This window comes from Sorghum bicolor, chromosome 7 (assembly GCF_000003195.3).
Source record: "Sorghum bicolor cultivar BTx623 chromosome 7, Sorghum_bicolor_NCBIv3, whole genome shotgun sequence".
Lineage (NCBI taxonomy): Eukaryota > Viridiplantae > Streptophyta > Magnoliopsida > Poales > Poaceae > Sorghum > Sorghum bicolor.
In genome coordinates this window covers 58,182,374-58,208,048 of record NC_012876.2, presented here as the reverse complement: position 1 = coordinate 58,208,048, position 25,675 = coordinate 58,182,374, and the positions used below count along the sequence as shown (strand labels likewise).

Genomic DNA, 25,675 nt, shown 5'->3' with positions numbered 1-25,675 from the left:
ACTATAAACAGAGTACTAATAGATAGATTATTTCTTAGGAAAAAAATCGATACTGTTTTAAAAGGATATATAGACAAAACGCCTTTGAAACCAGCCTTATGACCAAAGTTGTCCAATTTCGATGGCTAAAGATATCTGGTTTTGGAGTTTAATGGGCAAAATCATACTCAGCTATAGTAGTTCCATTGATCAATATGCAATTCTGTATAGAAGAACTATAGACCACTTGGTTGCCTCTATAGTCTGTGCACATTCAGTCAAGCCGCAAGCCACAACCATCTCGTTATCTGAATGTCTGATCTACACATGATGGAGAAGACGAGCAAAAGGTATCAGAAGATATTGTTAATTTACAGGTGAAGATGCTGGTTACATGAGTAGAGGATTCATATTAGTACATTATGCTAATTTACAATGGAGTAAAGAACTATTTTACAAACACAAATATACCTCCTCGCCAAACTTAAAGTGCTCCCTTATTTATCCAGAAACCTCCTTGCCAACCTTAGTTCTATTAGAGAAGATGGTACTAGAAACCTCGAGCAAAAAGATGACAAAAACAAATGGAAAATCCTCCTATTCGTATTTCCTATTTCCTATCTTTGAGACCAACTGAGGAACTTGACCTATGCACACGATGCAAATCCATCATCGACAATGATCTCATAGGCACAGATGATGCATTAGGCACGCAAGAGCCGGATGGTGGTGCGGATATAAACCCATCAGGTGAACACGGAGAATGGAGATGCTCAGGCAGTTCATGCTCTTGAATGCTGATACTGCTGCTGCTCCTCGAACTGCTGCTAGCCAAGGTCACCAAAGAGTTTCTACTCAAACTAGCAAGCCTCTTAGGAGGAGCAGTTTCATAAACTTGAGCTGCTGATGTTTCATATGAATTTCCATACATGATGCTGTAGGCAAGGAGATTCTTCCGTTTTCTGGAGTATGCATTCTCTGCCTTAGTAATGTCTTTTGCAGAGCCTGAAAATGTTATGGCTTCTTTAAGGCATGCAAATGATTTGGATTTACCATTATAGAATTTGGATATACTGCGCCTGCCCAATAAAAAAAATCTGTCAGAAAAGCAATATGTAGAAGCCATCATGCAACCAACAAGCATATATATAGCAAAAAACCGAAGTTAACAGCTAGATGACTGGGTTGAGAAGTCCGGTTGCATTTTTCCACACAAAAGTAATAGCATCACGATACTATTTGGTTGATTTTATCGGGAAGCATAGCATAATCCCCTACAGAAAGAATTAAGCATGCTGTTCACATTTCAAACATACTGTAGTGATAAAGAACAGTGATTTTCAGTTTCAAGAAGACCTTGGTATGATTTCACAATTCAGCAACAAACACCAAGATCAGATGATGTTATTTTAACTGAGTGGTGGCTTCAAGCTTCGTGGTAAGTTATCAAGCAATACAATACTGCAAAGGGACCCTACTGCAAAGGCTTCAACTCGTTGGTAATTTTGGTTGTTTGGCGGTTATGGAAGCACAGTAATGGATGCTTCTGTGAGGTGACCTCTCCTAATTTCAATGTCATTATGCAAGATATAAAGGATGAGACCATCTTGTGAAGTATGGAAGCTAATACAGCAGTGGCATTTGCACGTATATATTGGTAGTCATTTTCCTTTTTGTTTCCTTGGCAAGGTCCATGTATTAAAACCCTGCCCCAATGGGCTTGTATGAGCCTTCTACTCTTCTTAGACTCCCTTTCTTCCTTATTATAAATATAAAAATGCATATCACTCCTGCACATTCGAAGAGAAAATTTTCCAAAAAAACCAAAGGTCATGTTTTGAGTTTTGACTAAACAACAAATCCAGAGCTGGTGACACAATGGATATGCTGTGGGGGAACAGTACTTATGCTGAAGTGTATGGATGATATTATTGGTGGCTCATAAGCCAATAATTGATTTCTGTGGTTCAGAGACACTCAAACCACTACAGTCTTTGTCAACTGAAAGTTGCTGCTTAAGATTGGTTGGTACCATGTGAGGCAGTCCTTTTCAGTTGCTTAATGTTTCAGCCAAAATGTGCCATTATTACCAACATGCATTTCCCATGCCAGATATCCCAGATGAATAATTGATTTACATATTCTAAGTTTAAATTTAAGAAATGTTTGATTATGTATTGAAATTGTTTATATGGTTGCAATATTAATATATGCAAATACCACTCATCTCCTAAATATAAAAGCTAACTAGTCCTATTTCAATCACATGTTAAAGAAGACACTGGAGCTTGACGTGTCAGAATTATCCAGAAGAAGCAAGATCCTATTTTGATCCTATTTATCTCAAACGATACAGATATTTTAATAGTCTGTTCATTTCAGAACAGTTTGCCACAAGGTCACTCAAACAAAATGATATATGTGAAATTGCAGATAGACCTAATTAAAAGAAGCAGCTACCGCAAAGAGGCTTATGAAAACTATGCAGATTAACACCAAAAAAAATTTGGTATTTTTTTCTAATAGCTAATCTAGTCTATTAGCCAAAGCAACCTAATGACAATCCGTGGTTCTACTACCTCACATAGTCACATCCAAGCCTATCTTTAATCTCACATGTCCTCCTTTGTGAATTAACAAAGCTAATATCTCGAAAATACTCATTGGGTCCCAAAAATAACAGTGTACCATTTGTCAAAAGAAGCAGCAGAATCACACCCATAGAGTAATCTCTACAAATTCCAAAAAACTAACCTGAATATTTTTTTTTAGGAAATTAACATACAAAAATCAATAGGGAATACACCAAACTAAGAAAATTATCAGCTTAATTTCCTAGATTCCCCAAAGGAACCAATTTCCCCTGCAGAACCCAGATCAGAAAATAAAAAAACAATTAAAAATAAACAATCAATCAAATAAATAAACTGGCAAAAACTCACCGAATTGGTAGCGCCTCCTCCAATGCCTCCAACCCCGCGAGGCCGCCCCCTCCTTCTCCTCCTCCGGCGTACGCGCTCTGCACCTCCCCCTCCCCTTCCTCCTCCTTCCCCGGCGGCGAGCACTCGTCGCTGTCCCCGCCTATCGACGACGAGCTGCACGCCGATGCCGGCTGAGGTGTGCCCATCGCCGCCTCGACGTCGACCGGCATCCGTTACTCCGACCCGAGTCGCCACGCGGTCGAGCAATTTCAGGGGCGCGAAGGGACGGACGACCGGACGAGGAACCAGAAGGAAGGTTTCCGCGGCGAGTGGATTTGTTTCCCTCAGTTTCTAATTTAGTTTTGTGTTGGTGGGGAAGCAACTGCTTCGTGATGCCGACGCCTAACTGACAAGGCTTATCGCTTCGTATCGTCCCTTTTCTTGCGTGCCACGGAGCAAATGTTTGCTGCGTGCTACTCGCGTTGGAAATGTGATATACATTATAAATTATAAATTAAATTTATAGTATATTCTTGGCTCCTCGAAAGCTCATTGGAAAACATTTTTCAAGCTCATATAAAAAAAGCTATGAAAACTAACTGATTATGCAAACTACGCAAACTCTAATCAAATCCACGTGATTCTAATCCGATGGTCATAGCTGGAGGTGGAACAATTAAGCACGTAAATGCTTCCACCAATCCAATCTTATTTATTTTTTTCAACTCAACCCCAGCATCCATCGTACGTACGTTACTCCTGTACGTCTCCGTCACGCTACTCTAGACGCCGCCCCCATCGCGGTTTCTTCGACTCCCGCCGCCGTCCCTATCCGCAGCCAAGCCCTAGAGCGCCAAGAGGAGAACGGCGACCGCCACCATCGAACATGCTGCCGCCACAGCGCCAAGAGGAGTTCGCCGCCGCCCCTAGAGATCGGCGGCCGCCATCAGCCCTAGATCGATGCCCCCATGGAGAAGGCAAATGTCGGAGAAGGAGCAGGGCTCCTTGGCCCCCTCGTTTGACCCTACGACACCTCCATCATGGAGACCGGCATGGAGGCACCCATTGCCGACATGGAGACCGCCGATGATCACGCCATCATCACGATCGACACGGTCGACGCTGGAGTTAGAGCCCATCTTGTGCAGCCAAGCACACCTAAGCCAAAACATTCTCTAACTTTACAAGTAAGTTGCAAAGAACATGTGATTTTTTAGAGCAAAGAACTAGTTTGCGTGGTCTATTACTCATACAATTTTGCACTTGTATAGGACACAAATTGCAAAGATCATTTGAAGCCTGTGGTTGGAATGATCCTTGGTACTCTCAAAGATGTGGAAACATTTTACAAATCGTATGCACACGAAGTTGGTTTCTCTGTTTGTGTTGGTCAGCAAAAGAAGAAAAATGATGAAATATTATTAAAACGGTTCTGTTGTTCAAGGGAAGGGTACAGACAGGTAAGCGTAAAAAAGTTAGTGTTGAATCCAAAAAAAAAGAAAGTCATCAAATGTGATGGAAACTAGATGTGGTTGTCAGGCACATATTGCTATCAAGCTTGATAAGAAATATCGAATATATTCAATGGTTGAGGCGCACAACCATGGTTTGTATCGCCAGATGATAGGCATTTGCTACGATCCAACCGAAATGTCAGTGAGAGAGCAAAGAGTACTTTGTTCAATTGTCATAAGGCTAGCATTGGCACATCACAAGCATATCGACTTCTCCATGTGAGGGTGGGTTTGAAAATGTTAGGTACACAAAGAGGGATTTGCAGGGTAAACGGAAATGTCGAAAATGAGAGTTTTATCTATGTTTAATGAGAGTTTTATCTATATTTAATATATTACTATGTAAAAGATGAGGCAATGCTTTTAAAAGAAAATTCATGTACTCCATCCGTCTTAGAAAAAAAGTGTGATGGTCAAACTAGGACTCCAAATATATTTCATAACTAAACTAATCATAAGTAATTTTTCATACAAATTTGGTCAAATTACAAGTTTTTTGACTTCTTGATAAATGGGAATTACTTCTTTGGGGGTAGGGGAGCGAGTAGATGGGACTCTCCTGACTTGATTATCAACTCTAGATGAGTCATAAAACTAAATATCTATAAAATAAGAATGAAATTATATATTAAGGACAATTATTTTATTCATATTTTATTGCATTATACAATTTTAAAAATAACGCTATAAAACTCTTCATTAAAAATAACCTTAGTTGCTTTTAGACATCAAACTAGCCAGAGTCCTAATTTTTTTTAACCATTTTTTGACAAATATTTACATTTATACCTCTAGACATCATGAACCATCGTTTGAACCCACAAGTTTGGCATCATGATCTGTAGCATTGCACTAACACGACTCGGCTTTGTAGGACATGGCGCCAAGCCTCCTGGCCCAAGTGGTGTGACGATCTGACATGGTGTTAAATTAGAAGAGGATCGACACCGTGAGCTATGACGCCAAGCTCCGCGCCGTAGATCTCGGCGCTGACCTCGCAATATACAAGTCATTTGGCCTTCTCCTTCCTCTCCCTTTCTCTACTTATTTCCTGTCTCTTTCTCCTTTCTCTGGCGTGGCATCCCTATCGTGCTTGCCACCATTGGCCCGCCTACGCTCGCATCCTGCCTACCTGGCCACCCACCACCACCTGCATTCCTACTGCCTCATCGGCCACGCTCGCCTGTCCACCTCGTAGGGAGCACATGCCGCACTGGCCGCCTCACGTCCTATCGCACGACACCTTGTCGCGGGTGTGCAGAGGCCGTCGTTCCATGGCAGGGCTAGCTAGCTGGTGCCTGCCCCTACCACCATGTCTCGGTCTAACCACTAACTGTGCCAATGTCCCCTGAGTAAAAATTTTATAGTATATAATTTAGTTAGTTAATTTGTATGAATTAGTGAAGTAGTTAGTTAATTAGTGAGTTAATTTAGTGACTTAGTTAGTTAGTTAGTAAATGTATTTATTTAAATAGTTATTATTAGTTATTTAGTTAGTAGTTATTAGTTAGTTAGGTAGTGTTTAGTTACTTAGAGCATCTCTAGCAGTACTACCTAAAATAGGCTATCTAAATGTTTGTTTAGTTAGCCACCTATTTTAGTAGTTAGGTAGTTAGTTAATTTGCAGTTAGTTTGTTTTGTATCCAAATTCGGTTCAAGGTATTGAGTTTGGTTTGCTATATGAATTAGATGGACCTGCTAATCACCTTATATCATGGAGGAAGTGTGGCTATTGATGATTACAAAAATGTTCAGCTTGTTGGAATGCAAAGGGTGCCTACCATATTCATGGCTCAGTCGTCATTTAGTGAGTTAGTTGCTTAGTCTTAGGAGTAGCTCAATTGTGAAACAAATTGTAACATTATGTGTTTTTATGTACTACAAATATAAAAATAGAAATTTTTAAGAATCTTTACTTGATACCAACTGTCTCACCCTCTCCATCTACCACGTAGCGGTAGCCACGCCTCATCAAGCTTAGACACGCCTCGAGGGCGACACAATGACCACGCCACCTTGGTGAGTCGAACAAAAGGTTTTGAGCTCTAGTTATCAAGTGCATCTAGTCATTTGGAATTCATTTAAATCATAAGAAAAAGAGAGATTAATTCATGAACTTGGGCATGCCAACTTATCTTTGAAACTGAGTGACCTCTAGGCCACCAAGATCAGATATGGGCTCTTACTTATCCTTGCTTCCAAGCAAAAGAGATGGATTTGTCCATTCATGAGTTTTTCTTGGAAAACCCATATAAATGCATTAGAGAGAAAGTTGAGAGATTCATGAGATGCTTGAGCTAGATATGATCTTGATCTTACTCTTGAGATGATGGAGCAACTATCGAGCTTCATCCTGCATCCATGCATAGAGAATTCAAGAGTTGGGGTTGGAGAGACGATTTCAAGAAATGAGAGGAGAGAGCTCTTGAGCTCACCATGGTAGAGATGGAGATGGAGATGCTCTAGATGCTTGTGAGAGGTGTTGAATCCTTCTTTTCTTTCTCTTCCTTCTCTTCCCTTAGTCTCTCTAGTTCATCCTTTTTCTTCATGTGACAAGAGAGAGAAGGAGAGGAATGGGAATGAGTGTGTGGGTGAGAGAGACGGTTAGCTGAATTTACTAGCATATGGCTTCCCTTCTTGATAACATGTGGAACCAAAGGTTGGGAGAGAGACAACTCATCCAAACTGATCCTACTAAAAAAATATTTTGGCGGACCGTCTCTAGAAATAGCGAAACACCTAGAACACAAAATTTTGGAGAATTTGATTTAGAGAGAGGGGTTTGGCATTGAGGCCATTAATCATGTCCTATAGGTTGATAGACACCTTTGGAGAGATTAGGAGGATCACTTGGACACATTTCCATTGTGTTCTTTCTCAAAGTTGACTCTGGGTTGACCAATGTTTACCTCTAGTTAACTTGGGTGATCCAATACGGTTGATTAGTGAAATAGGAGTCTTTGTCCTAGTAAAGGGTACTAGGAACCTTCTGAAGAGAATGATAAGGTAATTTATTAGGTTGAGGGAGACTGTGCAAAGTCATCAAGGATGTTCTCGAGGAAGGTTTTAGTTGGAATGAGTTTGGGTTGCGACAAGCTAAGGGTCACATTAGACTAAAACTGTCACAAGCGAGGCAAAAACGGCTCACATCAGGCCAAAAACTACTGATGCGAGGCAGAATAGCTCATGTCAGGCTAGAAATGGGTAATAAGAGGTGAAAATGGTAAGGTTGGGCCAAGCTATGGGTGAAAACATCTAAGTCAGTTCGGAACCAGTCAGGGAGAAATTCGCAAAAATAGGCCACAATTGGCCAATAGGCAGAAACAAACAAAAATGGGTCACGAGGCCTGATCCCATCGGAGCAGCCCATGGGCTCTAGGGACTGAAACCCCTAGTATAGTTTTGGTGAATTGATGAAATCTTAAATGCTTGTTGATATATAAAGACATAATTGAATATGTTAGTGGATGTTGATGTGGATATGGTGACATAGAACGTCAATGTGGATTGAAAATATAAGATATATATGGAATATAGATGTAAATATAGATTTTCGTCAGTTTCCATCCAAAAGTGATTTTTTTTTTAGGAAATCCAAAAGTGAAACGTCACCTTTGCCGGTACATCCATTGTGTAGTGTCGCACACTCGCGCTGCCTCTTCTCTGAAATTCTCAGTGGGCTAAAGGCCGGCCTCATAGCCCAAGCCACGTTTGGACCTTCATCCGCTTCGTTACTGTTTACACAGCCCATTGGCGTGGTCAACCATGGATAACTCTTGGGCAACAACTGAACGTGACAGTGGGCTGACATCCAAACCAAACCCACACCAATCCAAAACATATATACATGAAAGTCAAATCCAAACCAAATTAGACCATGACTTCAATCATCCACACCAAACCATACCACTTATGCGCTAGACCCATTAAAATACATTTTCAACCCACCATTTCACCGGCACCTCATGCTATTGTTTATATTTAGCCATAAACAAAAACAAAAAATAAATAGATAGAATAAAAAATCATTGTAAACACTATTATTTACAGCCAAACCAGTTCAGTCCACTTTAATAGGGCCCAAACCAAACTGGTCCAACAGCCTTTTCAGCATGTTTCAATCCAAACTGATACAACTTTTAACCCAAACCATTGTCAGGTTTAGCAACAACAGGCCGAGAGCCCAAGACCGTGGCTGATCTAATCGTGCCCGAGCTACCGGACTTTAGGTTGCCGATGGGCCAGCGTAGGGCGTCAAGTGGCAGCCGACCCGATTACGCCGCGCCTGCTCCTCCTGCCCCGAAATCACGGGAAAAATATATCACGGCGGCCGCGTCCCCTGCCTCCGGCCGTCATCGACATCGAGCCCTGCCTGACCCCTGAGCCCTGAGGCCATTGTTCCCGAGATCTATTCTTCTCGACGCGGCCACGCAAGGTAAAAAAAGCTACTATCTCTGGGGACGATGCTCCAGAACCAGAAGCGCTATATATATATATATATATATATATATATATATATATATATATATAAGATGCCTCCAACTCGATCCAATTCACCATAAATTTTCAGAGGTTTCCTTGTTTTTGTCCTGTTGGAGACCCGGCCTTGGTTGGTTGCTGTCCACAGCACACAGTTTTGTCTCTTGTCTTCAGAGCCAACAATCCTAGGAGAGCTGCAATTTGCTCAACACAAACAGCCACACACGAGAGACCACACAGCCAGAATATTCTGCCGAAAGAATCCGGAATCCTCCTCCACGTAGTACACGCATGTATCTGCCGTCCATCGACGGCGAAGTTCAGAAACAGGGCGATTGCAGCACAAAGGTGAGGCATAGCAAGGACAAGTACTTGAACATTCTCCTGAATATTTGGAGGAACTTGGGTCACATTTCATCATGTAGAAAGTGTTACACACAGCAGCGTCCTGGATCAAACCCTGCACCATTAGCCAATTCAGTTGGGGGGGTTTGTTCATCTGGGCTTTCTCTGCTGCAAGGATTAGTTCATATTTACAGGGTATTGTACAACAGCAGGTTAACATGGCGGTGACGGTGTCAGCTTCTAGGGGTGGTGGCGAGCGCAAACCCTCCCCGCTCGTACATCCGCTGGATCTCCTCCCGGTACTCGCTCAGCGACTTGTGAGGGAGCGCAGGCGTCAGCTCTACCACGTCGCCCATGCTGAGCTTCCTATTTGGGTCGCTTATGGGCTTGTGGTTAACCCTCGGTCGCAGCTCCTCTTTCAGTGGGAAGCTGTAAGGGCTCCATCTCGGACTGTTGGCCCCGACTCGCTCCATTAGATCAACTACAGTCGAGTTTGCCGGGAGCTCTTGGACAGACATCTGAGTTATCAGGTATAATTTTGTTAGACAATATATAAAAGTAACGATGGTTTTACCCGCAAACTATTATGGCACTTTTCACAGTAAATAAGTTCAGATGAATTCACAAGATGGGACCTACCTTGTCATGTTCAAGCATGATCACAAATATAGGACCTTCATGGTTGCACTGCCGGCTGTAAGAATAGGGGCAATCTTCCGAATGCAGCGGAAAAGGGCATGGTGGCCTCATGCCAACAGAGCTGCTCAAAGATGAGGGACGCTCTTTGCTCATTGCCTCGCATTGCCATGTGAGCACCCACCTTGCCCATTCCACCATTTGGAGAACAAAGGAGTGCCTGCAGCCACCTTCTTTGTACCTCCAGTGCGCAGCAAATCCATATTCAGCCTGTAGATGCATTTCCTTTGTTCGGATCTGGATTTCAAATGGATGGACACCCTCACAGATGATGACAGTGTGCAATGACCGATACCTGCAAATAGTAAATTAGCAACGATTTCAGTACTGTTCTTTAAAAGACTATCAGGCTTTTCTGATGCATACCCATTCAGCTTCGGATGAGAAATATAGTCTTTAAATCTTCCAGTGACTCGGGGCCACAGCTTGTGCACTATGTCAAGTGCTCGATAACAATCTTCCTCTGTGTCAACCACTAGCCGTAGACCATGGATGTCATGGACATCATCCATTGTTAAGTTCTTCCTGTAAGTAATCACAAGCATGGTTAAGAGCATGTATTCTGAATGCCAATTATACTGCCATTTTACTGAACTGCAGATAATATAAACAAAAAGAAGACATACTTTATCATCTTGGAGTATATACTGTACAGACTCTTGTGCCTTCCAGAAAGACTGTGATATGAAATGCCTTCATCTCTGAGGCCTTTATCCAAGTTATCAAGCGTAGATGTAAGAAGTGCTTCATCAAAAGACATCACAAGTTTAGAAGAAAGCTCCTTGTGCTCCTCTGGGTTTAAGTGTTTGAAGCAAATATTCTCCAACTGGTCTTTCCAGCTAGCAATTCCTAATCGGTTGGCCAATGGCACAAATATTTCCATAGTCTCTTTAGCAAACCTTTGTTGTTTAACCAAAGGCAAAGCTTCTATCGTCTTCATGTTGTGCAGACGATCTGCTAACTTTATAAGAACAGCTCGTGCATCAGCCATTGCAAGAAACATTGTATGCAGGCGATCAGCTTCAACAGTCCTACTTGCAGTATTGTTGTCCCGAGCAAGTTTGCTCAAATGGCTTAACTTCGAAACCTGAAAAGATAATTATTTATTCTTGAGTTTGAAGTACCAACAACATAAATTTATGAACAGGATGTTATCAAAACTATAAAAAAAAGATTCTGTACTCATAAAGAAAAAGAAGTCAAAGATTGCTTTCATGGCTTTTATCCACTTTTGTGGCAAGGATATATAGCATATAAAAGAGGAAAAGAAATGTCTTTCAAACAGTTATCAGGAAAGAAGCAATTCCACATGTGCATTTTTCACTTCTGCTGATAATGGAGGCCAAAACAGTTGAGTTGTGGCTGGTTAAATATGCTGACTAACTTTGGTGACCATTCCAAAGACAAACCAAAAAAATGTCAAAGGATGTATTCTTGTCTCTGTTCTTGGCAGTGAGTTCAGGAAGTATGTCTAATTTCCAATGTTAGAACTAATATTATCAACAAAGCAATGGCTAAAGACTGGACTAACTGAACTTGGTCACTAAGAAACTTCATAGCAAGTTGATTGCTACTGCCTATAGTTTATAAACAAATCAGTAGCTCAGAATAGAAGCTTCCAGCGGTCAAAACATTAGACTTTGTGTCACTGGGGACTTTGTTTACTTAGTAGTAGGGCTATCCATATGTTATGCAAAAAGGGCACATGGCCCATTGACTTCATCAAAAGCTAAACTGGTAATCTATATAACTTGAAAAACTAGCAGCGTATCCAGCCAAAACCTTTAGTAAACTATGGGAGAAATTATCCAATTCCCATCTGAAACAATGGTCAAGATAGAGAGAATAGAAAAGTGCATACCCCTTCAACAAGATCGGCAACACCAGCACCAAACATCCTGAAGATATGATCATAGTCCATGAACGAATCATCAATTGTGTCATGGAGAAGGCCGGCAGACACAACGGTTGCATTTGCACCAATATTAGCCAGATGAACCGCAGTCTCCACGCAATGCTGCAAGTACGGATCACCACTAGCCCGCTTCTGATCACACAAGCAATACAAAAATCACATGAGGTTTAACAACAGCACAAGTTGTCTCGCAAATGAACAACAGCGAGAAGTAAAGTTTGGGATTCCGTGCATCTTGTTGGGGATCAACATTTTACCTGGCCACGGTGTGCCCGTTCGGCCTCGAAGAAGGCCTTGACGACAAGCTCGTCGCGGAAGATGCAGTGGCGAGCCTGGACGCGGGCGAGGAGTTCACGAGCATCAGGTTCGCAGCACGGCTCCGCCTCAGAGAGGCTTTCGTCAAGCTCGAAGGCCAGCTCGGCGGCGTCGACACCAGTGGCCGCGGGGCGCACACCCAGCGGCAAGCTGGTGACCGGCGCGAAGTCAATGCAGGAGCCAAGCGCGTTGCGCACGAAGCTGGAGAAGAGCCGGTCGCGCTCGCGGCCGGCGAGCCAGGAAACCGACGGGCTCCTGGACGCCGGAGAGGAGGCGGCAGGGCTGTGGAACAGCGACACCGGGCTGCGGTGGAGGTGGTCCCGCAGCTTGAACGGCGACGGCGACGACGACGACTGGGGGTACGAGTAGCCCCCGCCGCCGAAGCCCCCGGCGACGACAACGATGGGCGGCTCGTCGGATCTGTCGTGCCAGAGCGCGCCGAGCTCCTCGTGCGCCGTCGACCGCGGGGCCGCGGACGGGGACGAGAACAGGCAGGACAGGCCGCCCGCGTGGCGGTGGGAGCTCGGCGCCGCCGACGGGGACGCCGCGGCCGCGCACGGCGCCGAGCCGCGCGAGCTGGACTCGTGCTCCGGCGGCGCGTGGACGGCGGCGCCCGGCGGGCTGGTGTACACGGCTATCGCCGGCACGGACATGGTCGCCGGAAGCCGAGCAGCCTCTGTCAACCACCCACAACCACAAGCGAAGCGAAGCGAAGCTTACTCCAATCAGCAGCGGCAGCAAGCAGGAATAAACCAAACCCGCTGCTCCAATTCCGATCCTGGGGGTCCTCAAACAATTGAATCCCACGAGCTCGGAGCTTCGGGATCAAGCAACCCCCACTAATGGAATCCCACTCGAGCTCGAAACGAAGCCGCAGCGGGCGGTGCGGGGTCAAATTGGATTGGACCTGCAGAGCACGAATTCGGCGTCAACGCACGGCGCTGGCGAGATTTCCCCGGCGAATCCGTGGGATTAAGAGGATGAGGAGGAGGGGGGGGGGATGGATGCTTCCTCCTCTTCCTCCTGCGGCTCGTGTTTTTTGTGGGTCGCGCTCGCCTCCGCTGTGCGTGGTTTGAGAGGTTGTGGATTTTGCGTGCGTGAGCGTGAGCAGAAGAATCTGGGGTCGGGGGCCTCCACGCCAACAATAGCCGCGCGCGGGTGCGATGCCGAAACTGCCCCCCGCCAGCCGGGACAGCCAGCCGGAATTCACCTTATTTTACCTCATCCGCTTCTGGCTACTTTCGGATAAGATCTGTTCCTTCCCGCACGACATGATGGTCATCCAAATCCGGCAGCTTCTTTTGTAATCAATCCCACGTGGCTGACAAGAGTCGTTAATTTGCCATAAACGCTAGGTAGCTTCTTCGTTAACTCCCTCCCTTCCAAATTAGACGTGTCACGGTGGGCATATAGACGCTAAAAAAGTAAATCCCACGTATGGCACTCTAAAATGCTGTCGTGTTTGAGCATCGAATGTAAGATCCATTAAGTTAAGCAACAAAACTTGCATATTGTTCTTTTCGTTTTCACAGTCCAAGGCCTTTGTTCGTTTGTTTTCAAAATTAGAGGAATTTGAAGAAGTGGTTTCTAACTTGTATCATATACTTTTCAAAAAAAAAACTTGTATCATAATTTTGGATGGTTCATGTTATTCACTTAGCTTCGTCAACTCTAGTGGGATGATATATAATGGTCTTGTTTACATCCAAAAAGTTTTTGGATTTTGATATTGTAGCACTTTTGTTTTTATTTAACAAACATTGTTCAATCATGTAGTAACTAGGTTTAAAAGATTCGTCTCACGCTGTGCAATTAGTTTTTGTTTATCCCTCGGGAGAAAATTGTGTGTCTTCAGTGTGATTGTTCATTGGATTTCTCCCGGTGATTGGACGTCATATTATTGATTGGTTCATCCCCTCTACGCGGCGGTATAAAGATCAAACCATCTCTCTTACATTTCCGCAAACTAGAGTAGCTTACTTACTTGTATAGAAACTTTAGATAGCTCTCTAATGTAAGTAGTGACATAGCTCTTGTGTGCTTAGTGATCATATCACCTAGAATTGTTGGATAGGTGGCTTGCAAACACCCCATTAGAGCTAGAGCGAAAAGCTACGCTTTGTTATTTATTAACCTCTTGCTCTATTGAGTTTATAGAATTTTTAAATAGGCTATTCACCCCTCTCTAGCCACATTAGGACCTTTCAACTACACGATGGATAGTTTGTTAACACACACAGCCATGTATTGATTGTTGTCCTAAAATAAGAAGTTCTCTCTTCTTGATAAGTCAACCTTTTTAAAACTTTGACCAATTATATATAAAAAAATATTAATATTTATAATATATACATAATTAGTATTATTAGATAAATCGATGAATATATTTTTATAATATACTTAGTTGAAGATATAAATTTATAATAAAAAATATATTAATACTAAAAATATTATAATACTAAAATTTAAAAAGTTTTTGGGTTTAAACAAGACCGAAGTGGAGGTGCTGGGTTGTTTATCTGGCAGTTACCATCGCCTGGATAGCTAGCGTGACGGTACTGGTATAATATTAGGGCAGGCCACAACCAATAAGTGGCCAGCAAACTTGCTACGTTCGTTGATTAAAGTCTTGTTTAGTTCGTGAATTCCTTTTTGATTTGATTATTATAGTATTTTTGTTTTATTTGATAATTAGTGTTTAATTTATTACATAAATTATATATAAATTATATAATTAGTTATTTTTTATTTATATTTAATAGTCCATGTACGTATCTAAATATTTAAGTAATGAGACCGAAAGAGATTTTTTTGGAATTAGGTCCACTGCACTTTGCACGTGAAAGTGTCGCTGGGACTCTGATTTGTGAAATTTTTGTTTTTGTTGTTGTAGCACTTTTGTTTGTATTTGATAAATATTGTCTAACTATAGATTAATTTTAAAAAAATATTTTACAAATTATAGATAAACTGTACAATTAGTTTAACTAACAAAAATGTTAGTTAAACTTTAACATATAAGAGATGACCCCCACTTGTACCATAAATAATGGTGATACTGATACAAGTAATGAGTACGAGAGGAACCTAGCAACAATCAACGTATCAACAACCACATCACATGGATCTCCGATGCAGAATGCAATGTTTGTCTTTGGTATAACTGGAGTTCTCAAAGGACTGGATGCTGCAAAAAGCGTTGCCCACCTCAGGCAAATACTTCCAAACTATCAATCCAGTTTTCCAATTAACAATTGGCATACACAGGTAACAGTATGCAAATAGTACAACAGTTACTTACACTTTGGGGGGAAAAAGACCGTGTATATTCTACAACAAAGCCCGCTCCCGAAAGAACGTACTGCTGCTCAGTGTTTCCTATCAACAGCATAAAACCTCTGCCGTGAAGCCTAACAAAGTGTACTCCGTGGTAGTTACTGTATATAAGAGCTTTCGCCCTAACTTGTTTGATGTAGCTCATTGCGCATTCAACTACAGGCTATAGCTGGGCTGCAAGGATCTCATTCCATGTATCGGGTACGCCAGGAAGGCACCAGTGCAAGCAATCTTGAACGCCGGGCGTGGCCTTGATACTGTACCGTGATATATGCCCTTCGTCCCTCAAACGTGACAGGGCAGTGACATCCAGAAGCTTGATCCTGGTTCCCCTCACTGCACCCTCAGCGTCACCATCCTCGGAATGGTTGAGGTGAATGCCACTTCCCTTGGCCAAAGGGTTTGTGTTGTCACAGCTGCCTCCAGTGTTCCAATCCCCATTGAAGAAGTGCCGAGGCGATAATGACCTGTAGAACACCTTCAGCTGGGGGTGGTGAGGGAGCTGGGCATCCATCCACTTGATGATACTGTTGACGGTGAAATTTTTGGCCTTCCAGATGACAGCAATGTTCCTGTTGTTGTTTGGTGCTCCACCAAGATACATCTCCCACTTGTTCGCCCTTAGCTTCCCTCGGTTCCAGTGGTGACCAGTGTTAAGAACCAGAACATGGAATCTGTGAAGGTTGTTCTTCAGAAAAGCAGGTGGTCGGTCAAGGTGCATGGCATAACTGGTTGCTCTATCTGATGGATTCAGAGGCTCCAAATCACACAGTGTTGATGACCAATGGTATAAAATTGTTGTATTGGTGCTCGGGAACCGATAGGCCCAGCCATCTGGTCTTTTTGCACCTCGTACTAGCACAAAGCCATACTCTGCACCAACATCTTCCACATCTGGCCGCTGCTTTCCACCAGTGACCATACACATCATTGATTGAAACATCTGCCTCCCTAAAGAATCGCCCACATAAGCAATGGTTTTATCCTGCATTCTGAAATATATCCAAATTAGTATTTCCCTATTGACTCAAAAGATGTAGGCCAAACAGTGCAGCACAAACCATCTCCAAATTCATCAGATATTGGCTATGGTCATGTACCTTCTCAAGAACTGAGAGGCCTCAAACTCTGGCATTTCACAAGCTTCAGGCTGCCATCTAAATTTTTCATATGCAAAATCTGTTCGCTGGGTTAATCTGCAGGACCAACTCTCTGAAAGCCACTGTTTACAACCAAACCCTGAGTACAGTGGTCTCCGATTGTCAGAAACCCACTTTCCATTCCTATAGTTACATTCTGTAGGATAGATGAAGCAAACATCAGATAGAAATTAAAGCCAGATAACCAGCACACTAGCTAAAGCACAGGTAAACTGAACAGGAAATAATCTTCTCGTTTAACATACAAAGGCAATATGAGGAATATGTCAATTGAGAACACAAGCACATTTGTAAAGGTTTTAAATAGCGGGCTAAGATGTTTAGCGGTTTATGTCTAAAACAGCTAATAGCGGAGCTAAATCGGGCTATAGCGGAATATAGCGGCTAAATTGTACATAAACACAAATAGCGGTATCCAGCCTCAAAAGGCTATAGCGGGCTATAGCGGCAGCTATAGCGGGAGATTTAAAACTATGTGCTTACATAAGAAATAAATTCATGGTTTCTCTAATAGTCACACAAGCTGATTATACCTTTCTTCTCAGGAGGTGGCACTTCATTTCCATCGAAAACATCAACAGAATAGCCTATCGTAGACAGTGGTGGTGGTGCACCAGTAACTTGCCTTTCTATTTTACCTACTGACTGAGGCAATGGATCTGCACTTGGAAAGTCTTCTTCTGAGGATGTATGCTGATCTACAAACTTTGAGTTAGCTGCAAAAGTTGAAAGAAAATGAGAATGGAAGTAGATGTGATAAGAAGAAATATGTCTCTGTGTGCTTAAGATGACCTGGATGAGTCAAAACCAATGGATCAGGTTGGAGGATTTCAGAATCATAGTATGTGCCCTTCTCCCATTTCCAAAGAAGAAACAACATAAAAAATGCAAGAATGACAAGTTTAAGCTGCTTGAACCGCAAACCATTTATGCTTCCAAGCCTCATCCTTTTATCGGTGTTCTGAAAATGTTCTTCACTTTAAAGTCGACGAGTGCTTAGGAACCATCCATACAAAAGATAGGAAAAATGTTGCAACCCTGTTTCAGAAAAGGTGAAGTTAGGGGTAGAGTATATCCTCGTATCATTTTTGAGTATTTATATTTTTTCAGTTGCCAAAAATAAATAGGATCAAGTCTGCCTTGCAAGCTGCCAATTGGCTAGTAAAATCATGTAGCAGCACAAGTACTACAGGGAAAGGCCATTTACATTTTGTGTGTCTTTGTCAATAAGTGGTCCTTCTTATTCCTACCACTTGCCTGATCACAAAGTGAAGCAATCTAGTTCACTTTCAACTTGAGAAGCAGAAGCTATGATGCGCTACTAATGATCCGGAGGAAAAGTGAAACCGAAAGCACACAGCATGTCAAAGGACTTCGGATCCACGGCATTCCAGAACAAAGAGAATAACAATTCGAATCAAGATAACCCACAGCTTGAGGCCGTGGGTGCAGATCAAATCTTCCAATTAAACCCAGTACTAAACGCTCCAAGATCACTAGTAGGAGCCACCGCTGAAAATCAACAAGCACTCGGGTTCCAGGCAACCGCAAATCCAACAAACTCGCCCATGGCCATGGCCCCACCCCCTAAAAAATCCATTTGACTTGATCCCAGCTCGTAGGAGCAACACACCGCACTCAAATGAAACCAAAGCCCCGAGTCAGATCGCGACAGCCCGCGCGCGTCTGAACCCTAAATAAAACTGCCCGTCGACAATCACAACCGGGCTCGTATAATCCGCGGCAAAACGGAGTCGCGTCCCGAACCAAATCCAACGGGAAAAGGGAAGGGAAAACGAGAGGATCGGGCTGCAGCCTCTACCCCCGCAAGCTAGATTTACCGTCACTGGCTCTTGAAAAATCACACACGGATAGGAAACTATCCTTTCCCTCCGATTCCAATCCCTGGAAAATGCGAGCGAAATAACCAATAATAATACAGCAGAAAATTTCCTCCGCCTAGAGCGAGAGGGACTCACCAATAAGAACCGGCGGGGAATCTGAGGAGACTGGGTGTTGCCTCTCCCCGCTAGATCGAGTATTCGGGTGGCTCCTTTCCGCGTCCTCGTCCGGCCTCCGGCCTCCAGCGGCGGCCGCACCTCCAGGGGCCGGTCGGGGAGGAACGGTCCCGATGAATGGGGGAACGGTGGGCGACGGGGCGGGCCACTGCCGTGCCGTGCGACGGGAGAGGCCCCCCGTGGTACGGACTGAAGCAGTAAACACCGATGATTATTCAATTCGTTCAATTGCAGGTGAGAGAGGTTAGGTTAAAGTTAAACCCGATGTGTGTGGGGGCTTGCCGGCGTTTTCTCTCGTTTGATCTGATCTGATCTGATCTGCTGCTACTTCATTTACACGCAGAGGGGAAGGTTATCTTTTTTTCTTTGGCAAGAGAGAATGGTGCAGTGGATCCACGTGGTCTCGGTGAGGAGAAGGAGGAGTCGTGCTGTGCAACGGCTCGTTTAGGCCAACCTTTCGCTTTCGCTTCTCTTCTCTCCAAACTTTTATATATATATTTTTTAGGAAAACGAGTGCGTTACAGCGTGCCGTCCGTCGTGCCGAGAGGCGAGAAGGTTCCGTCGCTCCCCATCTAGGACCAATTCCACAGGTTGCCAAGTTCTTCATAAATCATTCATGTGCTGCTTTTGTTTTACTCTTCGTTATGAGAGTCCTTATGTGCTTTCTACATAAATATGTTATGTTTATGAACACCTCTTGCTTTTTTGGACTATTTCATTCCACCTTTGACTTTACATTTATTGCATTTAGACCTAACGAAGATTATTGATAGATAAAACTCTCTTAGCACGATTATCAATTCTCTATGAGTCTTAGAATTAAATGTCTATGAAACCATGGAATGAAACTCTCCATTGAGAATGTGTGTTTTATCAAAGTTTCATTTCATTTCATATGACATGGCAGTCTTGAAAACAACGCTATAAAATTCTCCACTGAGACTTGCCTAAGAAGAGAGAGAAGAAATAGATTTCATCTAGATGAAACTAGCTTGACACGATTACCAACTCTCTATGAGTCTTGGAATTAAATGCCTATGAAACTATGAAATGAAACTCTCCATTGAGAGTGGGTGTTTCATCCAAGTTTCATTTCATTTTACATGACATGTTAGTCTTGAAAACAACGCTATAAAACTTTCCACTTAGACTGACCTAACAAACCAAAAAGCTCCTTTGAATTGCCGATTTTTTCTGTAAGTCCTGCAAATAATTTGTTTTCAAAATATTTATTGGACTTAATCCTAACCGGGATTATTGGTACTAGCAACTCTAGAGGGCCCTTTGAACTATGGGATTTTTTTTCCTGTATCCTGTGTTTTTTCTGAATAATAAACTGGTTTATGTGGAAATTCTTACATGATTCCCGTGAAACTAATAAATGTTGCAAAGGAAACCTTAGTATTTTTGTGTGTTCTTCCATTTGTTTGGGTACTTCATTACTACAAATTATGTTCATGTAGAAGCAAATTAAAAAACACAATTTAGTAGCACTTATGTGTGTTAAATATATAGGGTACTTATATAGAAGGTTTCACACATTTGATATTATCACCTGTTGCTTCAACCCCTTGTACTCAATCCATCCAAAATTATAAAACTTTTAACTTTTTCAACACCAAGTTTTACCACTCGTCTTATTCAAAAAATTGTGTAAACTATCACTTCTTGTGTCATGGCTTGGTTTATCAAAAATCCTTCATGAATTATTTAAATTTAACTATATTTATATAAATTTTTTTAAATAATACAAGTGATCAAATTTAAAGTTGAAAAAATTAAATGTCTTATAATTTAAAATGGAGGGACTACGGAATATCCAAGAATTCAGGAAATGAGTTGAGTATATACATTCAACTGTCCGTTTGAAGCACGTGATTCCTGCCGGAGCGGACTGATTCGCTTGGAAGTACAGTACGTACCAAGTATCCACTAGAAGGGAGCTACTCCTAGGCTTGGTGGGCCGATGGGCCTTTTCTTCTGTCGAGCCAAGCCGCTTCTGTAGTGGAGCTGCCGACCCGAGAAAACAAACACAAACTTTGGGCTGCGCGCGCGCGCGCGCGCACACACACACACACAATTTTGGGCTCACTGAAAACGAAGCAGGCCCACTCGTTCACATAGTCCAATCCAATATTTTTGGTGGGCAGGAAATTGCTTACGAGTTCGGAGTTCAAACACACCAAGGCAGGAAAGTAACTCCAGATTTTTTTTTGCTAAAAAAGGGAAAGTAACTCCAGTTCTACTATGGTGATACCAACCGTGATGTGGCTCCAATGCTCCATTGAAAAGTGCAACATTCTACAGGAAGAAAAAAATTGTTTACGGATATACCTAATCGTCATCATCGTCATCTACTACCATGCCAAATTTAAGCTTAATAAAAAAGATATGGAGAAGTCTTTTTAATAAAAAAGAAAGAAAAATCAGCTTGTGAACAGTAGCAGGACACGGATGTAGAGATATGAATAGAGAATCAGATCTTTCACATAATGCAACTCAAAACTTGTATCGATACCCTACTGTTTTAAATGATACATATCTCGATACATTATTATGTGAACGGTCGAGATAACACATGCTTCTTCAGCGGAAGGCCAGCAGCGCCGTGCGATGGGATACGCACCCACTGAGCTTTTCTTGCAGAAGATGCTGTATTCGTGGTATATACTGTATAGGGATTAGGGAATGGCTCAAATATTTCGGTCACTAGCCATAAATCGAGTTCACTGTGAGATCTTGAATTTCTGTTGTTTGTCCATATGGCAAAGCATCCAAGTTACTCCTAAACGAGTATGAAACATAATTGTCAGATACAAAGCTTAAAAAAATTGTCAGATAGATAGCTGCAAATGTACCTGTAAGATCAGCTAATGTGTATAGCTGCAAATGTACCTGTAAGATCAGCTAATGTGTAAACATCACACTTGCTGCCGGACAGTGACGCTAACGATAAAATGGTTGTTTCCGAGAACTGCACTATCTGTTTGAGTTGTTTATCTGAACAAATCGTCCACCCAGTAAATAAATAAAATAAAAGTAGCATCATTGTCAAACACGCTGACACCTGATTTCATCCTCCATCTTTCAATCTTGCTTCAGTTTCACTAACCCATCATCCGAATCGCCTGTCAGCAGGTTTTCCATACCGCACGTCTGTTCAGACCAGAAAACCATGGCCGCCGCGTATGCTCCGAGGAAACCGCGGCCAAAGCAAGGAGCCTTTAAGTTGACAACAAAGCCGATCTCTCTTTGGCCATTTGGTCTGACCATTTTGGCAAGCTGGTAGTTTAAAACTTGTAGTTTGATACGGCGACTTTCGCTTCGTGATGCTAGGTCTAGACATCCATTTTTTTAGGGCACTGCGTGCAGTGCAGTTGGTGACCAAATCGCTATTAAAGTGCTGTTCCGGTGACAAAACAAAAAACATTCACAGAGCATTCCTCGGAGCTCGAAATGCCTGATTCTACTTGTGTGTACTGTTCACATGACGAAACAACAACCACTGAAATCACCCATAGCTGACTTTAAAGAGCTTCTCTCTCTTTTCTCCCTTCACATAAAAAAAATACTGCATTTGTGTTTGTTTTAAAGGACGGCAAAAGCTTTGCGTTCTTTTATTGAAGAAGAAAAAACAAAAGCAAGTGCTTATCCAATTTTCAGAGTGGAAATGGGTACATTTGTGTTGGTTTCTTCGTATCTTGTTAAAGATCAGAGTTTGCTGCTATCTCATCCCTCATAAGCATGATGTTAGTATATATGGCCCTTGTAATCAACAGGAAACATGGTCTTACTATGCAGAGTTGCTGAGTGCTGACACTACGATCTCTTCAGTGATTACGTCATGGCGCCATCCGTACTCCCATGTCCTCTTAACGAATCTCCCTATTGTCAACTCACGGTTGTAAGAAACTCTACTGAAGTTGTTTTTTCCTTTTATTTTAGACTAATTCTGCTGGAGACTTGAGCGGCGAGGAAGAGCTGGCTCTGAGTTAGAATCATGCGTGTCTTGCACGATCTCCCTGAACTTTTCGTGGATCTTGATGGATGCTCGAGCAGTACTTATCTTCGAGAATCAAAATTTTAACGATTTAGTTCGATTGCCTATTTGCCTCGGTCCTCAAATTGTTCATTTGCTTGGTGTATAGGATACGATTAACTACTTAATTACTAGCATGCGGTTTCAATAAAAATTTAAAAACTACTCAGACTTGTTTGAATCAGCTTGGGCAAGTTACTAGTTGGGATAAAAATTAGCCAAAATTAGTTGGAGTTGGCTAGCAATTAGTTGAAGGCTTGGCTAAAAAATTAGCGTGCCCTCCTGTTTAGACAGATTAGACTATTTTTTTAACAATTTGTTCTGTGATTCATCATGATGTTTCAAAGATTTAGTGAAAACAAAAAATATAAAAACACAAAACCACAGTCACTGTAGCAAAACCACCATCTAAAACCACTTGAGTGGTTTATTTGATCGGTTTATAAAATTTAACGGGTAGAAAATTCGGTTTTATAATTTAGGGAGTAAAGTAGTTCGTGTTGAGTGGATTATGTACACTTTTTCCTTCCAACTTTTATTTTTATTTAAATTAGAGCATTGAGCAGGGGAAACTCCAAATCACAAAATGCAAACTTTCCCTCTGCCTATTGAGTATTCATGGTGCTGGGGGAAATCTGCAAGAAAAAAACAATTTATCTATATTGGTGATTATCCAAACGTTCAAATTTTCATGTAGATGCCACTATCAATATTTTTTTTTAAAAAAGGCCATCGACAAGAACATGTCGGGCATGTATTGACAGAGAAGAAGCCTAGTACAATCAAAAGAAAAGAAGAAAAAACATCTACAATTACGAATGTGACAACAGGAACACCACCAAAATAAAACAAACCACAAAGCAACAGCCGCAAAAGTCACCCTGATACGCCAAAAGAAAAAGCTTCGTAGCAGGAAAACGAGGCCTTGTTTACATCCGAAAAGTTTTTAAATTTTGATACTGTAACACTTTTGTTTTTATTTGATAAACATTGTCCAATTCTAGAGTAACTAGACTTAAAAGATTCGTCTCGCGATTTATAAGCAAACTGTGCAATTAGTTTTTGATTTTATTTATATTTAATACTCTATGCATATGCCACAAGATTCAATTAGACAAAAAAATTTAAAAAGCTTTTGATTTTTGGGTAATAAACAAGACCTGAGGTAGGAGATTTCCACAGCGAGTCCTAACAGTGGACTATAAATGCAGCAAAATGACGAACATCAGCCTGCATGCTATATTAATTGCAGAAGCTTGTCTTATAAGTTGTACCTTTTCTATTAGCCAACAGTGTTTTTCTCTCACAAGAAATCAGTAAACAGTATTTTCAGCCATAGCGGCAAGAAATTAGCAAACAATACTTTTCGGTGTCGATCTCCATCAAATGATATTCCAAAATCCTATCCAAAGTTAAAATGTTTGCAAGATATTTGCAGGTCACCTCTAATCAGTCTCATTAAATATTACATGAGCTACCATTAGGCCAAGCTTGTGGAGGTCCTACTCTCCTAGCATCTCTCGTGTTGTTCTACTAAGCACCCTCACCAGTCACCACTCTCTTTCAAATTGATGAATTTGCTTTCGCGGCTACGGAATTCAGAAGCACCTAACCGTGATTTTTGAACCTCTGATCCATCTTTCTTGGCCTGGCATTTTTCTTCAGTGACTTGCATGGTCGAGATCCGAAGATATTTTTGCTAATTGATGTGATGTGCGACGATAATGACACTTGTTAATTAATTAGTTATCTTCCAAAGTCCCAATTGTGCTAGTCCTAATAGTGGAAGAAATGTTACTAGCATCATTTCTTGACTTCCTACCAAAGCAAAATTATTGTACTCTCACTATTGTTCAGATAGGTACTGATCATCTTCTAGACATGAAAAAGGTATTTGTGTTGCAACATGAGTTTTGCTACATCCATAAGAAAGGTTGACGGCGATTTGTGCATGAATAATGTCAATTGCAGTCTACGAATATTTGCTACCAGTAGAATGCAAAGCAAGATAAAAATCTGGGTTTCTTGTACTTTAGGAGAAAGCAGGTAAACCATGATAAGTTGTGCTGAGATGAATGCGCAACTTCATACAAATTACTAGTGTTTCTACAGGATTCTTTTCCCATGTACCAAAATATTTACCATCGCTATACATGTGCCTTTGGAAATGATCAAACATGGTTCAAGTTGCACTCACCAATCTTCAAACTTCAAAGTTCAGAATAGCAAAGTTGTGGGAAGTGACATATATGTGTCTACAGGATACACCTCAACTAGTGGTGATTTGTCTTTGCTTTTGAACAATTTCATGACATCACATGGGGTTATTGGGGTTAGTTACAGACTTGTAGTCGTCTGATTTCTGTCGATTTATTGAAAACTTTTAACCTTGCAGAATTGTTCGTCCAACTAATCCTATGTGGTTTCAAACGTAAAAGGAAATCCCTAAAGCCAATTTGCTTTCATATTCTTTTCTACTATACTAGATGGCCTCGTTCCAGGTCAACGTACAGGCAAGCAAAACCCTGGAATCCTTGATAACGTGTTTGTGACTTTACACTGCTTTCGCAATAAGACAAAACCCCTTAATCACTTAATTATACTATACAATATATGAAGTTAAATAGAAGATATAACAATAGTGAAAGCCACCACACGGATTAATTGATCGTAGTTCAGTTGTTTGGGGCTTTTTTGTGGTGAAACCTATTCACTCAGATTCAAATCATTGTCTTCACATGGATGGTTACATTTCCAAATCACCTCAAATTTTGACTGAATTTGATATAGTGGTGAAAAAGATCGATATTTTCCTATCAGATTTTTCAGCACCACTGATTCTTGCCGTCCAATCCAACTATCCAAGGCCCCAGGGCCACCATGGAAAATTCCACAGGAACCTAGTTTCTCTGTAAATCGTGAGATGAATTTTTTTGACTCTAATTAGTCTATGATTAG

At 41.8% G+C, this 25,675-nt stretch overlaps 3 protein-coding genes across 3 annotated transcripts; all 3 read right to left on the bottom strand.

Moving 5' to 3' along the window:
- LOC8083507 lies at nucleotides 268-3,331 on the bottom strand. The gene is made up of 2 exons (XM_002444430.2): nucleotides 2,922-3,331; nucleotides 268-1,058 (listed from the first exon to the last, which is right to left on the bottom strand). The coding sequence occupies exons 1-2, from the start codon at nucleotides 3,128-3,130 to the stop codon at nucleotides 590-592; spliced, it is 678 nt and encodes a 225-aa protein (XP_002444475.1). The 5' UTR covers nucleotides 3,131-3,331; the 3' UTR covers nucleotides 268-589.
- Nucleotides 9,250-12,817, bottom strand: LOC110437081 (probable GTP diphosphokinase RSH2, chloroplastic). Its single transcript, XM_021465244.1, has 6 exons — nucleotides 12,107-12,817; nucleotides 11,796-11,981; nucleotides 10,561-11,021; nucleotides 10,301-10,459; nucleotides 9,878-10,229; nucleotides 9,250-9,756 (listed from the first exon to the last, which is right to left on the bottom strand). The coding sequence occupies exons 1-6, from the start codon at nucleotides 12,815-12,817 to the stop codon at nucleotides 9,472-9,474; spliced, it is 2,154 nt and encodes a 717-aa protein (XP_021320919.1). The 3' UTR covers nucleotides 9,250-9,471.
- LOC8083506 (protein trichome birefringence-like 16) lies at nucleotides 15,298-19,032 on the bottom strand. Its single transcript, XM_002444429.2, has 5 exons — nucleotides 18,640-19,032; nucleotides 17,453-17,698; nucleotides 17,194-17,376; nucleotides 16,601-16,796; nucleotides 15,298-16,492 (listed from the first exon to the last, which is right to left on the bottom strand). Exons 2-5 carry the CDS (start codon nucleotides 17,604-17,606, stop codon nucleotides 15,664-15,666), a joined length of 1,362 nt encoding a protein of 453 aa, XP_002444474.1. The 5' UTR covers nucleotides 17,607-17,698; nucleotides 18,640-19,032; the 3' UTR covers nucleotides 15,298-15,663.

Bases quoted from the DNA above. Each gene is read 5' to 3' on its own strand.
- LOC110437081 (XM_021465244.1), bottom strand. From the start codon at position 12,817: ATGTCCGTGCCGGCGATAGCCGTGTACACCAGCCCGCCGGGCGCCGCC. The intron at 11,982-12,106 runs GTAAAATGTTGA...TTGTGTGATCAG, and splicing joins AACGGGCACACCGTGGCCAG to AAGCGGGCTAGTGGTGATCC. The intron at 10,460-10,560 runs GTATGTCTTCTT...GATTACTTACAG, and splicing joins ATATACTCCAAGATGATAAA to GAAGAACTTAACAATGGATG.
- LOC8083506 (XM_002444429.2), bottom strand. From the start codon at position 17,606: ATGAGGCTTGGAAGCATAAATGGTTTGCGGTTCAAGCAGCTTAAACTT. The intron at 17,377-17,452 runs GTCATCTTAAGC...CAACTTTTGCAG, and splicing joins ATTGGTTTTGACTCATCCAG to CTAACTCAAAGTTTGTAGAT. The intron at 16,797-17,193 runs GTATAATCAGCT...TCTATCCTACAG, and splicing joins GCCACCTCCTGAGAAGAAAG to AATGTAACTATAGGAATGGA.
- LOC8083507 (XM_002444430.2), bottom strand. From the start codon at position 3,130: ATGCCGGTCGACGTCGAGGCGGCGATGGGCACACCTCAGCCGGCATCG. The intron at 1,059-2,921 runs GTGAGTTTTTGC...TTTATTGGGCAG, and splicing joins GAGGAGGCGCTACCAATTCG to GCGCAGTATATCCAAATTCT.